The sequence below is a fragment of the Aythya ferina genome (genome assembly GCF_964211825.1).
Source record: "Aythya ferina genome assembly, chromosome: 4".
Lineage (NCBI taxonomy): Eukaryota > Metazoa > Chordata > Aves > Anseriformes > Anatidae > Aythya > Aythya ferina.
The window spans coordinates 56,399,016-56,424,353 of record NC_140300.1 but is presented as its reverse complement, the minus strand read 5'-3'; the positions used below and the strand labels follow the sequence as shown (position 1 = coordinate 56,424,353).

At 41.0% G+C, this 25,338-nt stretch overlaps 1 protein-coding gene and 2 long non-coding RNA genes across 5 annotated transcripts in view; 1 reads left to right on the top strand and 2 right to left on the bottom strand.

Moving 5' to 3' along the window:
* Window positions 1-7,932, bottom strand: part of WWC2 (WW and C2 domain containing 2) — a 98,906-nt gene extending 90,974 nt beyond the window's left edge. For 2 of the 3 annotated variants that reach the window (XR_014692784.1, XM_084518496.1), the window contains exon 1: window positions 7,372-7,932. Coding sequence is in view for 2 of the 3 variants with exons in the window: in XM_084518496.1 (XP_084374622.1) it covers window positions 7,372-7,502 (131 nt within the window). In the remaining variant the exon portion in view is untranslated. The remainder of the gene's footprint in view (window positions 1-7,371) is intronic. The other variant, XM_084518495.1, reaches the window with a different exon arrangement.
* LOC311436379 lies at window positions 7,342-19,864 on the top strand. The gene is made up of 3 exons (XR_014692792.1): window positions 7,342-7,465; window positions 8,368-8,542; window positions 18,203-19,864. It is a non-coding gene; the product is annotated as an uncharacterized lncRNA (long non-coding RNA).
* A 544-nt stretch (window positions 19,865-20,408) lies between these two features.
* Window positions 20,409-25,053, bottom strand: LOC311436378. Its single transcript, XR_014692791.1, has 3 exons — window positions 24,925-25,053; window positions 23,080-23,193; window positions 20,409-21,241 (listed from the first exon to the last, which is right to left on the bottom strand). It is a non-coding gene; the product is annotated as an uncharacterized lncRNA (long non-coding RNA).
* Window positions 25,054-25,338: the final 285 nt, after the last annotated feature.

Sequence of the window (25,338 nt, the reverse complement as noted above, 5' to 3'; positions counted from 1 at the left end):
ATCTTGTTCTATGAGATGCAAATGATTGTTTCAGTTGACAGAATACATTCATATCACTGACATACTGCCTTGGCCCAGAAGTCGTAAACAATTTTAAAAAATTCCAAAAGGAAATTAGCCTTAAAAATGTACATTTTAAGAAAATAAGATAAAAAGAAACCAACTTCTCATTGTCTTTTTAAAAACACAACAGTCAGAGACAGACTTCACTGGGTAGGAACGTCAGCATTACCAGTGGTTTTAATCAGAAAACACCACTGAGAAGAGTATTCAGCAAAGCTCTAAATGTGCTATTTCAAAACAGAATAGAACAAAAATCCCACATCCACAAAGCAAAACCATGTAGTAAGTAACTCAAGTAACAGATGGGAGAAGATAACTTCTACATCACTCTCCTTTCCAGCCACTGGCTGCTCCTTCCAAATGAGGGGCAAGTCAATTTGTCCATACAGACAAACAGCTCCAGTATGCTTCACCCAATAAAACACTCAAAAGCTTTGAGTTACATTGTCATTCTTCTTGCCTAATTTTACTGCAAACCAATGTCTGCAGGGTGTGATACTTTGCAGCAGAGCTTATAACGTGTTGTATGAAAAATGAGAAAAAAATACTCCAAAATCAAAAAATTTCTAATCTGCTTCATAGACAATGGAAATCAGCCATCCCCTCTTGTTCCCAGCTCTGGACTCGTCTCCTCCCTCTCAGCAGCATTGGTATACATTCAATGACACAAGTCGATTCTGCTGGAAAATAATCCTATAAAACTTGTTTGAGCCAAATCGCCTCCTGGTAATTATTGTTTGCCTCCTAGATCACTACTCAGTGTCAGGAGAGGGATGGGTAAACAGGACCGTGACAATCCAGACAGAAGGATGCATTACCCCTCTACAAACCTCTTCTACTTGCCTGCAGGTTGTGGTAATAAGAATTTATATGTCCCAGCGTAATAGTTTGGGAATCTCAGCATTGTTTTTATTTGTATCTTTCTGAAAATGTGTCACCATGTAAATATTGCCATATGCTGGTCCATTTTCAACATCTTCCATCATTTCCATTAGTATTCTTCTGATTTCTAGTCATCTGAGTGACACAAAAATTATAAAAACTCAAATATCTGTAACATTTTTTAGACTAAAAAGAATGCCAACAACAACAACAACAACATATTTCACAAAATTCAACTTGTCTATCCATTATAAACATTAGTAAGTGAAAGCAGGGAATCCTCTAAGCTTATTCTTCCTAATAATCTTAATAACACGTCCAAGCATTGAATTTTTACCAAAGAGTTGAACAGAAGTTATGTAGCTAGAAAAAGACAAGAACTAACAAAAACTGTACAAATCCTTAAAGTTGTAAATAACTTGTCCTATTTGATCTCTATTGACACTTCTCCATACAATGAAAACTTCTTTCTCAGCCATTACTTCAAAGTAAAGCCAGTTTCCTTTCCCTGAAAGTATCAGGTAATTCCGAAGGGTTCCTTTTCTTAGTTGTAGTAGGAAAACATCTCTAGCAAAGAGCTCTGCTCCATTTGAGAAAAGGTGTATTTTCCTTCTTGCATACAATTTCTCATTGAGCATGGCTTACATTGCGCGTGAGAACTACAGTAATGCTATCCTGCAAGTCAAGATAGGTTTTAATCAACATAGCTCCGGTAGGTAAGCACTACAGACACAGATCTGGATAAACCACAGTCTAGACCACTTGCCCCATTTTACGTAACAGGTCACAGTCCTTGGCTTTAGCAGTGGTACTTACTTTGCACACATAAGCAAATAGCCTGCATTTCCTGACTTGTTAACTTTACATGCTCCAAGATGAAAGATACAGAGCAGCCCTATCACTCCCAGAGAAATAAAGAATAAAAGCATTATCTGAGATTTACGCAGCCATTTTCACTAATGCTAAAACCAACAACACATATCCTCAAGCAAATGACAGACTGGTTAAAAAACCCACAGACACAATCACTATGTATTTTAACACTGTCTGATGCTATCACAGCTATATTAGCGCTGTAATACTGGAATGCTACTTTACACTGGATAAACAAATGAAGGTGTCAGAAGTTCAGACACAGCTAGTCTCTCATTGCGAGTTCAGTACTTGCATCGCAGGTTTTATTTTGAATAAATATGCAATTAAATAAAAGCAGTTCCCAACCTGTCACTGAAACCAGAATAAGATACCAGACAGTTTCACAGGGAATATGCACATTCCTGAACAGACAAGCAGACATGAACAAATTATGAATTATGTGGAGTGAGGATAAAGAACAAACAGTAAAGATGCTACAGGCTGAAACAAGGCAGGAAAAGATACTGGGAAACACAGCTGGGGCAAAAAAAAAAAAAGTAATAGTTCTATCTTACTACACAGTTCTTGCAAGTTGTACACTTCAGTGTGTCATCAAATGGTCCTCTGCTGATTTTCCAGAACAGACAGGTGACTATTTCAAATTAAGATTATTATTTCCTAAGGTATGGTGAGGCAATCACTCAACAGCTCAATGCCACCAAAAAGCGAAGGCCTCACACTATCCTCCACTGCTAGCAACAAGGGAGAAGCAAGGGGAAATAGAAAGGGAATGGGAAAGTGAATCTGTCAGGGACAGTTTGCCATTAAATTCATTCTTTGCAATCAGGACCCTGAAGAAAGGATTTATCAGGTCATTGCTCCAGTTGTACCTTAAACCTGCAATGTGAAAATTTGCACTTAAAAGAGAATTAAGAACCATCCCTTTCAAAATGTAATGACTAACGCTTCAATTTAACATCATAATTCTTCAAAGGACAGGTGAATCATCCTCCTATTTTTGTCCCAATTTTGTGGGCACCACCACCACTACAGCTCCTGGGGCAGGGGGGAGACGTGCCAGAAGTTGTTTCTTACCTACAGTCACCAGTGTCCCACAGAACTGTGCCTGCCTAGCACCTCTGACACAGAACACCTCAGAAAGTAAGTTATTCTACTTATTGTCCCAACACAGCTTATGTCTGTACAAAAAGAACTGATCCAAACGTATTCTTCAATCTCTAATGGTACATCCCCATCATGCTATTCCCTTTCCCACTTCCTCCCTGTTTCTGATGCTACCCTTAACTTCTATCAACACAGTAAGGTAGAAGTATGGCACAGTATATGCCCCATTCCGCTAACTTTCCACCTGAAATGGCTTTAAGTCTCCTACCAAGCACTCCTGAGCCACTGTAGTGTCCAGGAAGGAGACAAGATGACAGCCTTCCTGCTCAAGTAGCTTCAGCCTCTGTATCTTTCCTTCTCAGGGATTCTGATGTTCACAGGACAAGAGAAAGCAAGTTCCAGTAAAAAAGAAAGAAAAATGTGCCCTTCTTTTCTGAGGGAAAAAGGCATGCAAAGTTTAACTGTCACCAACTAATAAAGTGCTAATTCGGACAGACAAATCTCACACAAATTACAGAAATCCATGGTAGAAGTTGTAGTGCCTTCAACTCCCCAAAAGATGAAAGCACCAATGGAAACCGCATTACCTTCTTATGTCAGCACTATGAAAATTCTTCCACAATTTCTGAGTAGAGAAGCTCTCTGGTTTCTGCATATCCTATGTTTCTCAAGCACTTGTTGTTTATGTAGTTATGCCTAAAATTCATTTTAGGTAAGCTATTAATAAAGAATATATATATATATATAAAGTCGGTGATGCTGAGTAGTGGAGCATGGACCATTTATTATGCAGAAACCAGGAGACAAGAAGCCCTGCATTCCTGATGAGAAACACAAACATCATCCAACTGCTGAAGATTTGAGGTTACTGAGATTCCTGTCTCCTATTCTGTTTCTCTTTGGTGCTCTACTCTGTTGGTTCCACCTCGGACTGTAAGAAATATGAGGCCCACTTAAAATGTGCCACATGATGGAAAAAAATGTAGTTTTCCTTTCTAAATTTCTGTCTCAACTGCAAGGCCTTCTTAATTGCCTATCAGAAAACAAACAAAAGGAAACAATGAAAAAAACAAAGAAAGAAAGAAACAAACAAACAAAAAAAACACATTATTTTAGCATCCTAGAAACTTGCAAGAGTTTCAAGGGAACTTCAAAGAGAGTATAAATTCCTCTAGCCCTTTTACACCTTTTCCTCTGGCTCACTTTCTCCAGTCCATAGCTGTCTGTTCCTAAATTTATCAAGTAGCAGCATGATACAATTGATATTTTTGGCTATTTCCCTTTCTACAATAAATCTTTTTCAGAGGAACTGATAAGATCAGTGAGATCTCAGTTTGCTATAGCTTGGAGGAGTCAGAAGAAATAACACCCATATATTTAGCCAGTGAAAATGTTACTACAACTCCCATGTTCTTGCCATTACATCTTCTCCTCCTCGCACTTCCATCTCAGAGTGCCTTCTCACTTGGGTCACCGGTCTTCAGAACAAACCAATATGATAACCTAAGTGTTCAGAGAGAGAAATCACTGTTGAACAGCACAAAAGAAAACAAAAGAATCTAAAGAACAGAGCAATTCAAATAACTTTCACAGCACTCCCTGAAATACACAAGCCAAGTCACTCTTGCCCTTGCTAGTGTGAGCTTCTCTAATGTCAATGGGTTTACTCAGATAAATGAAGTGGGCAAAACTGAAAACTAAGCCACAAGCATGAAGCTGATGTGAGATTTTCTTCACAGCTGTACACAAAGTTATCATTATTGTCAACAAACCTGCACCACATAAGCAGTAACAGTTACATGTACTATCAGAACATCTAGAAAAGTGAGTGAAACAAGTACTGGCACGTTTAGGAAACAAACAAACCCCACAAAATTTTCCAAGAAGCCTAGGAATATGTTATTTTCAACTGTCAGGTTATTTCTAGACATGAATATTTTATACCAGTAACAAGGACTCCTAGTTGTGCCCAAACACACCCGACGACCCACAGACATACAGCTGTCGTCTCACAGTGCTTGTCTCCACTATTTGCATCTTCTCAATCAAAGAGGTTAAAAAATTATTTTAAAATTTCAAGTGTCACTTTTCTATGTAAAAATATCCAGAGAATGCTGTACAATAAAAGCAGAAGAAAAATGGTCCATAAAAACATACATATTCCACACTTGCTTTACCAGTAAAAGATTTTAGGAGCCTGTGTACTGTAATATTCCACAAGTACATTATGAAAACTTTATGAAAAACTCCATCAGAAAAAGACAAAAGTTGAAAACAAAGTCTGCAAGTATCATCAAATGAGGTAATGTGTTTCTAGTCTTCCTGTAGAATCCATAGTCTTCATTTTGACTATTTCAGGTAAGTTAGACACAGCATAATTCCAGATTTTACTGCAATAACAAACTTGGAAGATCACTTTCCAGTTTTTCTGACAGGAAGCCCTCATTTTGTCCTACATGGTTTCAGAACATACATTCTCCAAATACCTGGAAAATACAATGCAATCTCAAACAAAGTCATCACGAGACTTTCAAACAATTCAATTTCAAACGCTTTTCCAAACCAGGTCACCAATACAAACAGATTGTAAATACAGATATTGTAAATACAAGCAGTGTAAACTGCAGATTAAATGGGCTTGTCAGGCTCCTGTGCAGGCAATTCAGCTTCACAGTTGAGCCATGTATACTAAATTGTAGACTTGCTCAAGCACTGAGCACAAAATCTCTCTTTCTGTTTGTTTTGCGTGACTGACAAGGGTTAACAATTATTTCCAAACACCACACTTTCTGAACAAGGTCTTTTACTTCCTTAGTTCTCATTACAGGCTATCAGGTCTCAGGACTTGATTTCCCTTTCGCCTGTAATCAACGTATTAATGAAACACTATTTATCCTATACCTGTAAGATGGCAAACAGACAATTGTTACTCACTGAACTGCACAGTCTGTTAAGTGAAGACTCAAGTGTTACCACCAAATATTACCACCAATGTTACCACCAAATATTGAAGGCTACAGAACGTGTAAAAAGTAAATAAACTGATATACTCATGAGGCAGTATTATAATGAGTAGACTCAAATTTTCTTTTTGCTTTACCTCAGTTATACCACCTTTTAATCTGCTTCGCAAACACAGAAGTCTAAAAACGAAACTTTAAATATGTAATTTCTAGAAACAGTAAAAACAGGACTTATTGTCTGCAGTGAAAAAATAAACTCAGTGACCCCAAAAGGCCTGTTTATTACAGGTGTAATAAAACCCACTGTCCTGTATACTTTACCAGCTCACTAATATTTACAAGGTATTTAAACTCCCTTACACTTTAAAACACGTTAAGCATTATGCTTGCCATTACTGGAATTTGCTGTTATACCAAGTACAACAAGCAGCAGGCCTGACACAGCAGAGGATGCTTGTCAAAGCCTCCCTTTACAGCTCACGGGCCGCAAACTTTGTCACAAGGGCCTTTTCTAATTCCACCAGCGAAATACAAAGCCGGGCCTTCATTTATAATTCAGCACAGCTTGTCCCATAAATTTATAATGCCTTTTAGAAGGTTTTGATAACTGGCACACAGTGTTGTATTTTGTACGTAGTTATACGTATAGGTTATGTGTGATAGGGAATACATGTGATTTCGTCATATAGGCAAAGTTTGGGTTTTTAAGAACTTTTCGGGACCACTTTGGCCACAGTGCATGGGTTTACCACAGGTACCGGGGGCGCCCAGCCTCACCCTGTTAACAGGCAGCCACTTGTGGAGCCTGAAGCCCCGCCGTAGAGGCAGGAGCCAGCCCCAGCCGAAAGCCCTGCCCCACCGACTCATGTGCTCGCAGCGTGCAGGCTGCCCGCCCGGCTCACGCCGCGTTTTAGGGCAGCTTTTGCCGATTTTAGCGCTGAGAGCAGCCAAGGGGGGCTGAGAGGAACGAGCCTTGCCGAGGCCTAGCGGACACACGAGGCCTCGGGCAGCCCGGGCTCCCCCCCCCGGGAGCAGCGGAGACCTCCTCGGGCGGGACAGAACCGGGACCGGGGACGGCACCGGGACACCGGAGGGGGCAGCGCCCGGGGGGCGGCCCCACAGCCGCCGCCGCGCTGGGGGCGGCGGGGGAAGGAAGGATGGCGACCGGGCAGCGCCTCGGGCTGGGGAGGGAGCCGCCAAGTTTTGTACCTGTCGGGAAGCCCGGCTGCTTTCCGCGCCCGGGGCCACCTTTTGTCCCCGGGCCCCCGCCACCCAGGCATCCAGGCAGAGTTTCCCCAAACTCCAGCGACCCCGCTTGCCTCCGGAAAGAGTTGTGCCGTGCCCCGGCCCCCCCGGTCCGTAAAAGCCTGACAACACCAAGGCACCGAGGGGCTCGCACACAGCGTGCCGATGGGGAGGAGGAGGAGGAGGAGGAAGGCACAGGGGGGTGCTCCCAGCCCGTGCCCCCCGGCCTCGCACCCACCTGTCCCTGGGGTCGATCCAGCTGGTCTGCTTGGTGTTGTGGTCGATGTAGAAGACTTTGCCGTCGTAATCCCTCGCCTCCTCCCAGCCATCGGGTAAGGGGAGCTGCCCATTCCCCGCTTTCCTAGGCATGGTCGGCGGGCGGGGGTAGCTGCTCCATAGGGACGGAAAGAAAGAAGGGAAGCGGGAAAAGCCCCCGCCCGGGCCGGGGAGGCCGGGGAACGCGCTGGGGGGAGCCCGGCGAAGCCTGGTGGGCCGCCGGCTCTCAGTCCACCATGTCGGGGCGGGCGGCAGCCCGGGTCAGGCTTCCCGGCGGAGCCCAGCTGCCGTCTGGGCGCGGGTGCGGGGAGCCCGGCTGAGCCCCGGGCGGCCGCGGCCGCCGCTCATTAGCATGAGATTAGCATCCCTCTCATCTGCATGCACATTCCTCCCGCCGCATTCCTCGCGGTTAACCCTGACGGCGCTGCCCGCCGAGACCGCGCCGGGCCCCGAGCGGGGCGGGACGAGGAGCGAGGCAGGAAAATGCCCGGCGTGGGGCAGGGGCAGGGGACGGGCGAGGCGGAGAGGGAGGCCCCGCGGCTCCCCAGCGGGCCGGCTTCCCGCACCGCTTCACCACCCCGAGCCCTCTGCCCCCCGGCTGCCCCAAGCCCTTTGTCTGAGGGCCGGGGGCCGGCCCCGCGTCTGGGGCTGGCCCCGGGGGCTGTCCCGGCCCCGCAGGGCACGTCTGGGGGCAGCCTCGCCCGTACCTCGCTGCCCCGGGTCGTGGCCGCCCCCACGGAGCTCCCCTCGCCCTCCCGTCGGGGCTGGCGAGAGGTGCTGAGCCTCACGAGCTGGGCTTCGCAGCCCTGGGGGGCGTTCAGGTGGGCTCGCTCTGAGCCGTGCCAAGGCTCAAGGGTTGAGGAGAGGACGCTGACACTTAAAATACCTAAGGTTTTCTTTTTCATTTCAGTTTTCAACTTTTCTCCTTTAATCCAAACTTTTCTTTCTTTTTAAACAGAAACACCAGCAGAGAATATCTATGTACTGTGTGCACAGAGCCATCCCGGCCTGCAAAGCAGCCGCCTATGTTGCATTAAGTATAGAAAGCAGGTGTGAGTTACTCTATGTTTATCTCATGTTTGCCACAGGAGAAGAGCATGTGAGGCTAGTTACCATGGCTCAGCTGATAGAAGGTAACTTAATGAGCTCTATTCATTTACATGTGTATCTGATTCCTGAGATTTGGTACCACAAGTGGAACACCAGTGGTAGAGTATGGCTGTAGTTTAGCGTCTGGGAGTCCTAGGTAACCCAAGTTTTTTTTCTATTTTTCCAGAATATGTTGTCTCTTTCCACCTAGCTGTTACTGGATTAAACAAAATTTTCCTGGGAGAGAGGGGTCTGGAATCCAGATCTGTCTTCTCGTTTCCTTCTTTCTTAAATCTGCTTGCCTACTCTATTATAGCTCCGTTTAGCACTCAGCTTTATGAATTATTCTTCTGATACAAATTATACTTATTAAGAACCAGACTTGTCCGCTGCCTAACAGGGTTTTGGATTCCACTTCAGTGGCCAGATACCTAACCATTAGGCGTTGCAGGAACTAATTTGCAAGCATCTAAGTCCCATTGTTGGTTCTGCTCCCAAATAGAAAAAAAATACCATTAAGATATGACTTTAATTTAGCTAATTACCAATCTGGTAAAGACCTATGTAATTTTAGTCATTCTAATTATTTTATTCTGTAATACTAATCTGCGCTTCTATCTCTGCAAATGGCTTCTATGCTTCCCAAAAAACACGTGTTTGTTAAGCTCCAGACTATCTTAAAGTTTTTATTTTCACGTCTGCTGAATTAAGGTGATGTGCAATGAAAGTACATACTCAATATAAGGCCCTGGTGATTAACAGTGGAGAAAAACTGAGCTGTCCTAACCTCTGGATCTCTGTCAGAGTTCAGCTACAGAAAGTAACAGGATCATTGCCTATTAAAGTAACAGACTCATTCATTTTCATTGAGAGTATTAAGTTTCAGTCAGCTGATTGGTTCATAAAGTCCAGTCTTTTTTTCCATCAGTGTAAAGAAGCACTTTTACTATCCATTGACGTTTGTGTCTCTTCCAATAGTCTAATTTTATAAACTTGCTTTTAGGTGACATCCTGCAGTGAGAAAGTACATGTAGCAATTATGGGACAGGATAAGCTGGATTTCTTTTTCCATTTTAAAGCTTAGTTTGCTTTATCAATGAGGTTTCTTGTTATGTAAGCTGAAAAAAGCTACAGAGGATATTCTTTTCTCTTAACCTAGCTGCCAGTTACTTATCTTTGGCATTAATAAGAGGCTTTTATAATGGTACAGCCTTTTTCATTCTGAAAAAGGAGGCCTGTTATACAGCAACATTCCTATATTCCTACCCTCTAAACAATCCACACAAAAAAGCACATGCAGTTAGAGAATTTGTAGTATCAAGCCAAAACTGAACTGTCATTTCCCCCAAAGTTAATTATGACATCTGAAGTAGTAACTAATCCCTATTTGATGTCACCACCACAGCAGTCCAAACCACATCTGTTTTTTTATTGGTCAGTTGAGATCCACATGGTTGTTGAGCTGATTTCTAACTGTCCTTGAAGTAAAACCTCTCATCAGAAAACATCAACACTTTCATTTGTACAAACGGGTAGACATGGTACTTAATTTTTGTGAATAAATGTATTAAGACCACTGCATACTTGTCTACGCTTGTGGGTGCATATACAGATGTGCTTACACTTAAATGCAAACTGTTACATGGTGAGTGTTAGGCTTTCTCTGTCCCCCCTCCACTTTCTGTTGTTGGAGTACTTCATCATATTTGCAGTTAAGAGTCCACAGTCCAGGATATCAATTTAGAACTACTTAGAAATTACAATAGTTGAAGTCATACTGACAAAAAGTAGGTAATATTTATGTAAATAAATGCCAGACCTTTATTGTTACCATAACATTTAGAAGAACGTTTAGCTTTTTAAATGTCTGCTTTTGTTGTAGGTAACAGATACAAACTATCATCCTGTTTCCTGCTTTTTTTTTTTTTTTTTTTTTTTCAATTTGAAGTGGTGGAAAATAGTTTCTTCCACTATCCTTCGATATTCTTTCTTATATTTAATATAAGAAGGTAGAAGAAAGTTCATAATGACCCTTTTTAGCCTAAAATATGCTATAAATTTTAACTAAAAGTAGATTTGCAAGTATACCTCCTACATTTCAACTGATAACCTTCCTAGCATGTTGTGCTGACATTGTCAGCTGACAGCATACCACAGATTGTTTGGCTTAATTGCATAAGACAGAATAGTTCAGAAGATGTAAGCATGCTTTATTCAAAACAGAAGGGTGCATATGTAGGAGTTGTCTGAAAGCACGGAGTAATGTAGCTTTGGCATGACTTAAGTATTTATTTGTAAATATGATTAATAACAAGATAGGCTCAATGAAAAGGAGCTAATTGTTCCTCTGTTTTGCTTTGTGCATGCATGTTGAACTTCTTCAGACCTGTTAACATTAAAAGTAGTACATAGTTAAGGGACTGAGTTAAAGGGAATTAGATTTGTAACCACTTTGTGTCCTTTCTACTTCACTCTTGTCAGCTAGAAGGAGAAAAAATGAAAACTTGGAACACAAGAACAGAGGTTGCTGAACCCAGAAAGGGGTAAATAGTTGTGCCCCTGTCATGTAACAAGAAGCATTCCCTACTCCAGTCTGTACTAGCGTAGTTAATCTCCTGCTGTTCCCTGCTTACTTCTTGATTCACGGTAAAGCTGTTTCTGGGACTAACTGTGACTATAAAAAAAAAGGCATGTTAGTACCCTATCCCTCTATAACAAAAGACTCCCTTAACTTGATGATTCTCCAAACTGATGTCCCTGAAGAAATTTACAGCTGTTACAGCCCTAACTCATACTATCCATAAATGGCTCTGAATCAAGAGCCACAGCTGTCTCCCTGAAAATCTACATAGTTCAGTCTCTGCTGCTTTCAAACAGAATTTGAATGCAGAATGAATTATGAAATATGCTGACAGAATTAATCTCTGAAAACATATGACAAAAATGTTTGAATATATATGTATTAGTTATGTTGCTATTTTTTTTAGACACTTAAACACTGTACAAACCAATTTGGACAGCCAATCTGACTTCCTTGACATATAGCTATCGTAAAATTGTTAAAAAAAAAAAAAAAAAGGTCAATATTTTCAGCATTATAAATACTGACTTATTTATTTATAAGCACAGTGATTTTTATCTAAGATGGCTACATCTTCAAAAACAAAACAAAAACTACCACCAAAAAAAAAAGGAAAGAAAAAACCCAACAACTAAGACTCTTTTGTGCCAGAAGATTTTTATTTTTAATAATGGTTTTAAAAGTCCTGTAAAGCAAAACAGGGTACATGGTGGAGGGAGGAAAGGCGGAGGAGTGCTACTTTTACTATTGTCAGCTTCTTATGCATGGATACAGCTGAGAGTAAAAGATCTTTGAATAATATTGTTTCTAGTTGAACTTATGATGAAACTCTGCAGAAGCAGTGGAGCCAGTGAACAGCTTTGATAATGCTTATGCTCATTCAGTTTTTCTCTTTACTCCAAAGCTTGCTCTTTCCCCTGATTTTCAATTGGACCACTTGCTGCTAAAATAGGATGTCCTACAAAGACTTTCCAGAGTATTACTGAAAAAGCCCATACAGGGTTCTTCAAATTAATATATACATATGTATATATGTTCATCATATATTTATACATGTGAGCTTTTTCAAAACTTTGGCCTTCTTCTTGCTTTCAGGTAGACGTAGAAGAAAATCACAAGAAATTACACATTTTGAGTCCTTGAAGGCATAGTTCTAATCCCATACATCTGAAAATAAGTGCACAGAAGAATTTTAACTGATTGTTAGTCAGATTAAAAGTTTAGGGTAGGTACAGTAGAAATTATGTGGTAATAGGATTGCCCGAAGCTTAACTATGGAAATGTGAGTAATGTTTTCATGATAAAAATCTTAAACTCAGCCCTCTTTAAACCACTCATTAAAACTAACTCAGCATTCAGTTCTGTGAACTCTGATTCATGCTGCTGAAATATCAGCAATATTGGCGTGGACAAAGGAAAAAGAAGATGGATAATTTTGGTTGTTCCAAAGCCCCTAAGCTTGATGAGGTGCAAATTAACCTCTGAGGTTAATCAGAGAGGTTAATGAAAGTTTCTTGATGCAGTCTTGGTACATATTCTTGGTGTTATATCTTCATAATCTCTGTATTTTTTTAAAAATGATCTCTCTCATGCATACAAATTTAACTTTCGTACATTTCATTGTATCTGGAATTGCAGTGTCTTTCACTGCTGTCTAATGACTTTGGAGAATCACAAAGGCATGCCCAGTCAGCCAAGGAGGTTCTCAAGAGCTTGGCCTTCTCTTTTGGCCATGTAGGGCAGAAATAGACCAGCAGTAGAGGGACTCAATGAAGAATGAAAAAGTTTCCCAACATCAGCTCCTTTGATGGACAGCAATTAATTTCTTCGAGTATTTAAGATACTCTAACAAGATTTACAGAGCTAATGCTTTTAACAGTCCCTTTCTACTGGTGCAAGGAGTAAGAGCTCCCACCACGGCAAGAAGAAAGCACATATGTCTGCTGTGTTGTATCTAAAGGAGGCAATGGATGAAATACAAAAAGGAATGTTTTATCAATAATATTCTCAAGTATTACTCTCTTCTATATCATCCGTGTACTTCTAGGAACATAGTGCAGTGATGAAGTGGACTGGATTAATTGCTTGAGTATTTAAGATTTGCATTACAAAAAAGTGATCTGACTGATTAAGACAGTTAAAGAACCTGTTTTCATAACAAATGAAAATATTTTTCGAAACACACAACCAGTACAAACCCAGCAAACTTCTATACGAAAAAAATGCTTCTTTTCTCTTCCACCTACTTCCCACCTCTTGTTTTCCCTTCCAAAAAGTGCAGTTCCTTTGCATGAATACAAGGTATTTTGACTTCTGTCCTGTTCTGACACCAAGCAAACCCCAATTCTGTCTGATTGCTAACAGAGGCTAGAAACTATGTTGCAAAAATGAAATCTCAGAGCTTGTTCAAATCTGTAGCAAGAATGAGACTGATGCATCAACACCAAGATTTAGCACTTCTGGACTGCTAGAGGTGTTGCTGAGTTGTGCTATTCATCCCATGGCAATTTTCATTCCAGTTTGGTATCTAAAACCCAGGATCCCAATAAAAAGTTTTCAAGATCACGGCATAGTATTACTATCTTCACTTTGTGGTGGACATACCAAAAGAAATGTGTTAAGTGACTTGATAGAGTAAAAAATACCTAAACGAAATAGGATAGGAATGAGAACATATGATGCTTTCAGCTCCTGAGCTGAATCTGTCGAACTGTACTGTGTCATTTTTATTATTTCAATATGTGGTCTCAGAAATACTTGGGATAAGCTTTCTTATCACAAGGAAAAGATTATAATTCATATTTTATTTTGTATCTAATTCCCAGGTAAAATATGGTGTATAAAAGCTATAAAGTCCATATGGTAAAACATATGTTATGAAATACCCATGTCCACATATAAGACACATTACACTATTCCTACAGCTCTCTCCTTTGGATTTTTTGGTGGAACAACATTACAAAAGCATAAATCGCTATACTTGTGTGTTCATAAATGAAATGCAGTAATAAAGAAACAACCTCTAACAGTGTAAAAGATTACATTAGATAATAATTCAAGGAAAATAATTCAAAGCTAGGCAAAGTCTGCAAAATTGAAGTATTAAAACATAATCCTTGGACTGAATGTCGTGGTTCCGCTCGAGTGGGCAGCCGAGCTCCACCACAGCCGCTCTCTCACTCCCCCTCCTCAAAGAGGAATGGGGAGAAAATATGTGAAAAGGGCTCAAGGATTGAGATAAGGACGAGAAAATCACGCAATAATTATTGTAACGGGCAAAACAGACTCGGCATAAGGAGATAGTAAGATTTATTGCCTACAACTAACAAGCGAGAGAAGTGAGAAAACAAATGAAAAAAAAAACAAAAGCACCTTCCCCGCATCCACCCTCTTCCACCTCCTCCCCCTGAGCAGCGCAGGGGAACGGGGGAATGGGGGTTATGGTCAGTCTACAGCACTTCTTCTCTGCCGCTCCTTCTCAGTCACTCTCGTCCCCTGTGCTGTGGGGTCCCACCCACGGGATGCAGTCCTTGATGAACTGATCCGGCGTGGGCTTCCCACAGGCAGCAGCTCTTCCAGAACTGCTCCAGATATGGGTCCGTACCACGGGGTCCATCCCTCAGGAGAAAACTGCTCCAACCTGGCTCCCCCACGGGCAGCAGCTCCTGCCAGGTCACCTGCTCCTGTGTGGTCTCCTCTCCACGGGCTACAGGTCCGGCCCGGAATCTGCTCCGGCAGGGGTCTTCCACAGGCGGCAGCCTCCGTCGGTGCAGGGCCACCTGCTCCACCGTGGTCTCCTCCACGGGCTGCAGCGTGGAACCCTGCTCCACCGTGGTACTCCATGGGCTGCAGGGGGACATCCTGCTTCACCATGGTCCTCACCACAGGCCGCAGGGGACTTCTGCTCCGGCGCCTGGAGCACCTCTCCCCCTCCTTCTACACTGACCTTGGCACCTGCAAGGCTGTTCTCTCACTCCCGGCTGCTGTCTGGCGCAGCGTTTTTTTCCCTGTCTTAAATATGCTCTCACAGAGGCGCAAACAACATCGCTTATTGGCTCAGATCTGGAAAACAATGGGGCCCTTCCCAAACATGGGGCAGCTTCTAGATCTTTCTCACAGAAACCACCCCTATAGCCCCCTGCTACCAAAACCTTGCCACGTAAACCCACTACACTGAAATATCAGAGCTGTTGCTGATAATCAGCTGTTTTGTAAAGGTGTGAATGTAAAACCTAAGGATATACAGTTGATGCTTACAGCTGAGGAATCACAGGATGGTTGAGGTTGGAAGGCACCTCTGGATGTCATCTGGCCCAACCACCCTGCTCGAGTAGGAGCACCTGGAGTACGTTGCCCAGGTGGCCTAGGAAGATCTCCAAGGATGGAGACTCCACAGCTTGTGTGGGCAACCTGTGCCAGAGCTTGGTGATGCTCACGGTGAAAAGATTTTTTCCTGATGTTCAGAAGGGAACTACTGTGTTTGAGTTTGTACACATTGCCTCTTGTCACTGGGCACCTCTGAAAAGAGCCTTGCTCTGTCCTCTTAACATCCTCCCTTCAGGTACTTATAGACATCGATAAGATTCCCCCAGATCCTTCTCAAGGCTGAACAGTCCCAGCTCTCCCAGCCTTTCCTCTTAGGAGAGATGCTTTAGTCTCTTTGTTATCTTCATGGCCCTTTATTGGACTCTCTCCAGTATGCCTGGGTCTGTCTTGTACTGGGGAGCCCAGAACTGGGGACAACACTCCAGGTGTGGCGTCACCAGTGCTGAGTGGAGAAGAATCACATCCCTTGACCTGCTGACAACACTCATCCTATCATAGCCCAGGATGCTGTAAGGACACCTGCTGGTCCATGGTCAGCTTTTTGTCCACCAGGACCCCCAGGTCTCTTTTAGCCGAGCTGTGTTCCAGCCAGCTGGCCTGGAACATGTAATTGTGCATGAGATTATTCCTCCCCCTGTACAGGACTTTGCACTTGCCTTTGCTCAGCTTCACGAGGTTCCTATTAGCCCTACTTTAAAGAACACAAAAGAGTGGCATATAATTCAAACATACCAAAACAAATAAAGTGCTATGCTGCAAATACGCTTCTTGAATTCTAGAGCAGAAGTGTCCCAGCAAGTGAGCCCCTGGATGTTTAGACTTAGTGCTGATTTCCTTTTTGGTCTAGCTAGGCAATTAGAAAAAGAGTTACAGGGCAAGAGCTATACTCAGGTTATATGTAACCACTAGCTATAGGTTTCAAAATGCTGTTAAAAAAAAAAAAAAAACAAAGTTCTGACCAATAAAAATGTATATTTTTAAACTTTTAGGTTGTTTTCATAGGTCATGAGCAGATTAATGCAAGCTTTTGTTTGTTTTGGTAAGAGGAGGAAAAGAAACATGCTGGGGCGGGGGAGAAGAAGGTAAGGAGTTGCTTATTAAAAGAGATTTCCGTGAGTCAAAGAAATCCCTGAAGGAAAACGTGTTTCAAAAAACAAAAAAATCTCAAAAAGAACATAGAAAATTCTAAGAAGCACATATATGCAGATTTTATGTGTCCATAACACCACATCAAATATTAACTTTTTTCTGCATATATCTCTGAGACATCTTTTTTGGTGTCTCAGTGTAAATGAAGAAAAGGTACAAACAGAGAAAACTTGATGGCTTCAGAACACTGCTGTAATGAACCTCTACTGCTACTCCTGCCCTTCATCCTAAAAGCCATGAAAGAAAAAATAGTCTACACTGCCTTTTAATGCAGCAGAGGCCTCTTGCAAGTCAGTTTGTTTAATCTCCCTTCTCAATATTCCACATCTGTGGAATACACTTCTCTAGCCATCTCATTTTAATAACATATTCTAATCCATTAAACTCGCTCTGGTAAGCTTTCAGTGAACCATGACATTTCCAAATCAAAGTAAAATCAAAGGCCTTAAACCAGACTGCAGAGCTAAAATTCTCTTTCATATCCCTTTTGCTTTATTTACAGAAGACTCATATGTTCAAATATACCAAATCAACCTGACAGAATAATTATGATGTCTTGTCATGTCATATTTTTGGAAACAATGTCAAATAATGAACTAAAGAACCTGCAGACAACTAAGAAATAGCAAAAACAACAACACAAACAAAAAAGCAAAAAACAAAGTCAAACAATTATGTATGTAAGACAGCCTGTAATTAGTATGTCAAAACTTTCTATTTCCTCTCCAGCTTTATGGGACAGTTGATACTTTTGTAGCACCATTGGGAAATCCTCTTTTAGTCAGGCCAATGACTTAAAATCCTTAGCATGACTCCCCGTGCCAAACGCCATCTAGCTGGTTACAGGGCAAATGCTGTCAACGCCAGGATATGCCAGGGTTTCATCACCTCTGCAAAACCTTTCTTTTCCAGACTAGCATTGGCATCTAATCTACGTTGGTTGTTACATGGGATTTCTGAGATACGAGATTGTCTCAAAGTGTAGCTAGGCTTATCAATATTTTTAATGTGAATCTGTTTGAGCAACTTGTTCCAGGACAAATCGCAAAAGTATGTTTTCTCAAAAGGAGACGCATGTCAGTTAGGAAGAAAACTACATTACTAAAGTAAATAAGGATAATGGAATACCAAACCAAATAGAAAAAGTCTTTTTTAGGGTTGCCTTCAAATGACTGCAGGAAACCCAAATAGCTAAATGCTATTTGAAGCAAGTCAAGCAAGTGATTTTTGCATCATCTTCAAATATTGGATTTTAATTACATTGCTTCATACATAGCTGAATTAAACATAGATGTAGAAAAGAGGTAAACATTTCCACGTCAGAATTCTCCACTTTTGTGTTTTGTCAGACCTATTTAAAGCTTTCTTTTTTTCACAAGTGAAACTGACTGTTTCTATTTTACAAATGTACATAATGTGATCAAATTGCTTCCTAATCTTCTCTTTGGTAAGATTTCACTCTATAGCTCAGTTTCCAGTCCATTAATGATTTTCTCTTCTCTGACTCCACTCCAATTAAAGGAGATTTTTCTTCAGTTTAAATTATCAAAAATATAAATAACAGTCACACTAGTGTCAAATATAGGGATATGTGGCATCTCTCCTCTTCTACTATAGATTCCATGTTTTTGTTTTTTTTTGTCCACAGATTGGATTAACTTCTGCCACAGCACCTCACCAAGGATTACTGCTGTGATTTAAGCCCTTTGTCTGTGATACGGATTCTCAGGTCTAAGCGCGCCATCCTCCAAGGATAGCCTGCATACTTGTTTCTCAGATGTGTGACTTAATGTTTGTACAGTATCATTTACTTTTGACCAGTGTATTCCAAAGCTCTAGTGCCAGTCCCAGTTCCATCACAATGTTTTTTTGATTTATTGTTAGAATGGGAAGTATTTTATCAGCATCATTTATTAATACTTAATGTGCCTTTTCCCCAGCTGCAAGACAGAAGCATTCCATGAGCACGCCTGGGTTTTCCTGCATTATTTATAATTTTATTGCTTCCATCCAGGAATGGACCCATACCATTGGTGATATCAGACCTATACAAAATCAAAATACAGGACTGAAAGTGGACCTATTTTTTTGAGCTCTAATGCCATCAAAATTATTCTGTGCAAGTTGACATACGTCTTAAGGTTTTCCAAGCAAGGATTTGTATATACCTTTATGTTATTCCATTCTGATTTAATTAATGTAGCGATAAAAATTTTAAAAAGGTTATTTTACTTTTGTCACTACGTTTAGTGTAATACCATCCATTAATTTTAAAATCCACAAGATTTATCCAGGAAGGCCACAAAATTTCCCTTTTTTTTTTTTTCAAAAATAAGGGCTAATTGCTATAATACTATCAAGAATACCATTTTAGACCTTACTTCAGCACTGCTGCTCTTGCTTTACCTCATTGGTACTGCTTTTCACAATGTGTAATGTTAAACTAACTGCAAAATAATGTGGACTATCTTTCTATTGGTTAGTCTGGAATTGTTTTGTAAAAAATACAGTAATCATGTTTCTAGAAGGTAATTTCGGAACCCAAGAAAACATAATAAAAAAGCTGGGCTTAGAGAAAATCATTAATCTTGAGTTCCTTCTGCTAAAGACCTGTTTGACATTTTACCAAATCTGAGGACTTTTCATTTCCCATCTATTCCCAGATGACCCTTCCTTTCTGAACCCTCCTCCCTCTCCAAAAATCTTGCTCACCTTTCCTTCAGGGCCGGCTTGACAAACAGATGTAGTGATAAAGGATTATCACTTAATGCTGCTGCTCTGACTCACCCAGTCTGCCCGGAAGAGCTATCCTAAGAGCACAGAAATTAACACAACCCTTTGCTGTAGCATGTCAGATTCTGGGCATTTTCCTGCCCTATTTGAGCTTTATGTCTCAAATTAATGAACACGTACTATTACAGGATTTTAGAGGGAAATTTTTGAGCCAGCATTCTGTGACGTTAGAAAGCGGCAGACCCTGTTGGTCTCTGGAGGAGCAGCACCTGGAGCTCTCCTTCCTGCTGGAAGCAGTAGGGACAGCACTAGATATTTTGCTTCCTGGACCATGGAAACGGGCAGCTTCTGCCTTGGCAGCCAGGCTCCATTGCTTCACTTAGCAGGCCTGACTGGTTGCATTCTCATCCTGCTGCCATCTGCACAGTGTTAAGTAGGGAGGATGCTGGCATGCCTCTCCCCTCTTAGCAAAGCAGATTAATAGGGCTTTGCTCATTGCTCAAGGTTTCATGTTTTCTGCAGACATTACAAGAGGTATTATGCATACCAAGATCTACTTTCAAACTTCCTTCCAAACCACTAGCCTAAGCTTTTGACAAGTACTGATTACCATCTGATAATTTCAAAATAATAATATTATTCCAGAGGGTTCTAAAATCAAGTTTAAGTTTAAAACGGGTGCAGGGAGGGAATGAATCAGAGTCGATTGTGTTAATACATTAATTACACTAATACTAATAAATTTATATGTTTAAATTACAATATCCAGGTTTATACTATTAAATCCAGAGGGCAAAAAAGTGTTGCAAACAGGTGAACAAAAGTTTTCCCCTGGCAGGATAAAATCATGCGAAGCAAAGGATTCACAGTGTTTCAGAAGGCCTGAGGAAGTTTCAGAGTTCAGTCTTTCTAGCCTATTCCTAACAGATTCAAATGTGTCTGTATGCTTAGATTTTAAGATAGCATGTGGATAACAGGTCATATATGTGCATACAGAGTGTTTTGGAGGAGCTGAACTTTGTAAATTAGCAGATGCTTGGAAGCATAGCAAAATACCATTTGAAGTTAAATAGTAAGAACAATAGTATGCATGTACATTTATAATTTGACAATACATTAGGTTTTGCTATTTTCTCCTAAGAATGATACCTTTAATCTCTTGCTGCATCTGAACATTCATTTGACAAACATAACCACAATTTTTTTCATCAATATTACAAAAACCGTGCCTCAAATAAAAATGTTGTTCTCATGGGACAAAACTTTAGATAATATATGCAGAAGTTACAGTAGCATCCAGGAGTTCATATTTTGTAGCTGTTTTCATTAGGGAAAACCTTTATTAACATTTAGCATTTCTTTCATCAGCAAAGTGCTTTCAAAACATTTGCTAATTAAAACCTTTATATCTTTTAGACAGTAGAAGTGCCTTTTCCAGCCTGTACATGCAATGTAACTTATTTTATTAGTGGTTTGGTAATAAAGTCAGATAAACCTTTGATTTAATAATTAGCATTTATAGAGTGCTTTCTGCCTTCAAAGCACTTTGCAAACATTAACTAATTAATTCTTGCAACTCCCCTGTAATTTGGGGATGCAAGCATATTCGTATACATTTGCATGTAGTTTAGGGAAGAAAGTATTATCTGAGGCATTTTGTGAAACAAGAGAATTAAGACATATAAATTAAGTTATTCACTTAAGTCCACAAAAACAGAAACACTGTCAGAGTAGGAACCGAAACCAAATTATTCTCCTCACCCTCTCCCATTCTCTAATCACTCAGCTCTGTCAGTGATGGTGCTCGTGTAGGAATTCATGCAGTAGGTCTGCCTTTGCACACTGGTCATCGGTGAAGGATGGGGTCACAGCAAAGGGTTGCAGTGAGGGCCAGCAGCTTCCAGCAGGCTGCCAGTAATAAACTGCCCACGCTGATCCACCAGGTGTTGTCTCTCTGGTCATCACCACGATAGGAAAACAAAATTAAAAAAAAAGAAGCGGTATTCTGCTGACAGCTTCCTTTATTTCAGTCTCCAGGGTGGGTACAGCTTGGTACAAGTATGCGTCATTGTAAAAGAGGAATATAGTTTGTCCCCCTTTCTTTTCTAATGTATTTACTGATTCGGTACATACAATAATACAGCTTTCCTTTCTACCTCAGCCCATCTAGCTAGGATGTTATACTGCATTTTAGTCACATGATAGACATACACCTCCACATATGCTATAGGTGGAATGAGAAGAGTATGGGCTCTAGGAGGGCTGCACCATAGACCATGGTATCAGAGGTCTATGTAGAACAGGAAGGTTCATTTGCACTGTTTCAGCTCAGCAAAACAAGTCAGCTCTCTTGATTTACAGACTTTAGGAAATTAAAACACGTAATGGCCACTGACAAGGTTTCAGAATGAATGGCTTGTTTGTTTTTGCTAGATGTTGGGCATTCATATTGCTATATAGCTTTTTGTGTATTTTTGTTAGTGTATTTTTGTGTGAGTGATGATGTAGTAAGCCAGAAATGGGAGGCTTCACTGCTGTGTATCAGTTTCTCTTCAGCCAACATTTGAAAAATCCAAGAAACTTCAGGACATGTTTAATAGCCTGACTGAGCCAAGTTTTCACATGTCATGGTGTCTTCTTCAGGCAAGAGAAACAGAGTGAAACAACAACAGTTATCTGGCTGCTTGCTAATGCGCATTTCATCATTACATTCAGATAAACCATACAATTAAGTAATGCAGGACGTTTGTAAAGATTAGAGAATTAGGGACTAAACATTCCTTGGTGGTCAGCTATTCATTAAGAATTGAAGAGTAACTTTTTTGTGATTCTGTTTCTGTATGCTGAGTCTGTCAAGTAGAGACTACTAGAAAACAGAAAAGTGCTGCAATTTGTATTTGGTGTGCCAAGCACTATTTCTCAAAGGAGATGAACAGATTTTTTTTTAATTTGTTATTTTATTGTATTTATAATTAGCCGTCTGGAAAAAAAAAAAGTTCTCTTTTAGCATCTGCAGTGATGCATTGATTCTTTCATTACAGCAAATACACATGACCCCCGGTGTTCAACTGTAAACAATAATAGTTACTGGCTTCATTAGGAAGCTAGCAGATGGCTTATAAGTTCTCATGGTAGCTTTTATCCATTTGAGGCTTGCAGTGTGCAAATGTTTGTCTTTTAAACAGGATAAAACAATGTAAAAGGGGCTCTGTGCTTTGTTTTTATTAGTAGCAATTCATTTGGATTGTAGATTTGAATCTGAGTATCTGAGTGCACTGTCAATTTTTCCTGGCCGCAGGTGAAGTACTTGATGGGCTTTGCCTCTGCCTCTGTGGCACTTCTGTACTAAAAGAAATGAGGTCAGGTATCGCTTCTGGAGTTTGGACAGAGTTGTATTTTTCCTAGTAGGATTGATGTTGCAAACCCCTTCCCTTCCCTTCCCTTCCCTTCCCTTCCCTTCCCTTCCCTTCCCTTCCCTTCCCTTCCCTTCCCTTCCCTTCCCTTCCCTTCCCTTCCCTTCCCTTCCCTTCCCTTCCCTTCCCTTCCCTTCCCTTCCCTTCCCTTCCCTTCCCTTCCCTTCCCTTCCCTTCCCTTCCCTTCCCTTCCCTTCCCTTCCCTTCCCTTCCCTTCCCTTCCCTTCCCTTCCCTTCCCTTCCCTTCCCTTCCCTTCCCTATCAACTGGTGCCCCCTTTCAGCAGAGAGGCAGCACTGCCTCTAGTTTACCCTACCTGGAATGGGAATCTGACCATGGAAACCATTGGTGCCATTTTGTCATTCTGAGTCTTTACTTACGCAGCCAAGTTATTGTGTGTGGTTTTGTAATACCCGACGAGTAGCAGCTCATCTTCTGTCATCGCCAATCTGGCGCCCAGAGTGTGATGAACTTCAGGATGCTTTCCTGATAGGCTGCACACAGGTGCAATGGCTGTCAAACCTAACCTCAACATCTCTTATGGAACTGCACAGAGCTATCTAAAGAGCAGTTAATCTTCAAAACATCTGGTAGAGTTCATAAGCTCTTTCAAATAACAGTTTTATTTTACTGTGTGAGACTTTGATAGCTTTTCTTATACTTCTAATACAGGCTCTCATGACTATTTTCATGTACTCGATTATGTTGATAGCTGGAATCAAGCCATGTTATTGAGAAATAGAAGCTGAGGGGCATACATTAGGGACCACCAGGTGTTAAATATCTTCACTTCTCTCTGAAAGCATAGACACGTGTGTGCAACCTCTCTCAAAGTATTGCACCACTGTGTTTTCACGGGATCTGTACATGGAGGAGCCAATATGTAGTTCCCACTTTGTGTTATTTGTGGTTTGTTCACACTAATATGTAAGCATTTAACTGATAGAATTTTACAATACAAACACCTCTGTTTAGATAGAATTCAGTAATTTTTTTCAGAAGGAACCATAAAAATTAGATTTTTTTTTCCTTTATTATAGACCAAGTCTTAATTTGAGGGTTTAAATGAACCATGAATAACAAATGAACCATGATTTTTTTTTTGAGTAAACAGTGATCTAGTGAATCTTTAAGTTTTTATAATTTCATATTCTCTTTATATATATATATATATATTTTTTTTTTTTTTCCTATTCTGTATTCAGTTTTAAAGTTCAAAGTAACTTTTGTTTGGAGAGACAACTGTATCTCCTAGAAAGAAATACTGGGATTTAGTTTTCAGAGCATATATTTTCACTTTTTATCCTCATCTGTTTTTATTAAAAATACTATTTGCATAAAAACTTACTTTCTTCTAAGCACATCTGTTCCTGCTTTTACCTCACCTGAAGATCTAACCCTTTGCATGTGACATCCTCAATAAAGAATAAGCAGCAGGAGCAGATGAGCTTTCAAGAAATAAAGATTCCATTTTCATGCAAATATACTAGTAATTAAAAATGATGGGAGAGAAAAAAAAAGCAACTCAATATGCAATACCTTCAAATTTAATTTGAAGTATAATAGTTTTAAACTTTCCCATAAGAACTCCTGGACTCTTTAAGTGGTTTAGTTTTGAGAACAGTAATAATTGTCATTCAGATTAATGGGCTGGTTTTTCTTATCAAAAGACACCTTCAAAACAAGTTTGGGGGTAATGGCAAGAAGTTTTAAATGTTTTTTTCCCTATGGTTTGAAATAAAGTTAATTAAATTCCTAAGTAAACTGAACTCCTATTTAAGTTTGTGGGTGAAGTATAGCTGTACTCAAAAAAAAAACAGTCTAAGGACAACTTTGAGCCCCACATGACTTCTGTTACAGAAAGCATGCCAGCTCTATCTTCAGCATTTACTGTTGCCTCATTAACCATCTCACCTTTCCTGAAGCAAGTATTTTATTTAAAAAAACCTCTCTCCTCTCCCCTCCTCTCCTCCACTCCTCTCCTCCCCTCCCCTCCTCTCCTCAACTGTCTTCTCCTCTCCTCAACTCTCCTAAACTCTCTTCTCCTCAATGCTCCTCAATGCTCCTCAACTCTCCGCTCCGCTCAGCTCCTCTGGTGCCATTTTGTAGGTCCCTTCTGACTGAACTCTCCTATACACTCCACTGCACTCCACTCCTCAGGCGCCATTTTGTAGGTCCTGTCTGACTCTCTTCTCCTCGCCTCGCCTCGCCTCAACTGTCCTCACCTCTCCTCAACTCTTCTCTCCGCTCCGCTGACGCCATTTTGTAGGTCCCTTCTGACTGAACTCTCCTCACCTCGCGTCACCTCTCCTCGCCTCTGACGCCATTTTGTAGGTCCCTTCTGACTGAAATCACCTCTCCCCTCCCCTCCCCTCCCCTCTCCTCCCCTCTTCTCCCCTCAGCTCTCCTCAACTCCCCTCAACATTCCTCTCCTCAACTCTCCTCCACTCTCCTCAACTGTCCTCTCCTCTCCTGAACTCTCCTCTCCTCAGCTCTCCTCTCCTCAACTCTCCTCCACTCTCCTCAGCTGTCTTCTCCTCTCCTCAACTCTCCTCTCCTCAACTCTCTGCTCCACTCAGCTCCTCTGACACCATTTTTTAGGCCCCTTCTGACTGAACTCTCCTTTCCTCTCCACTTCA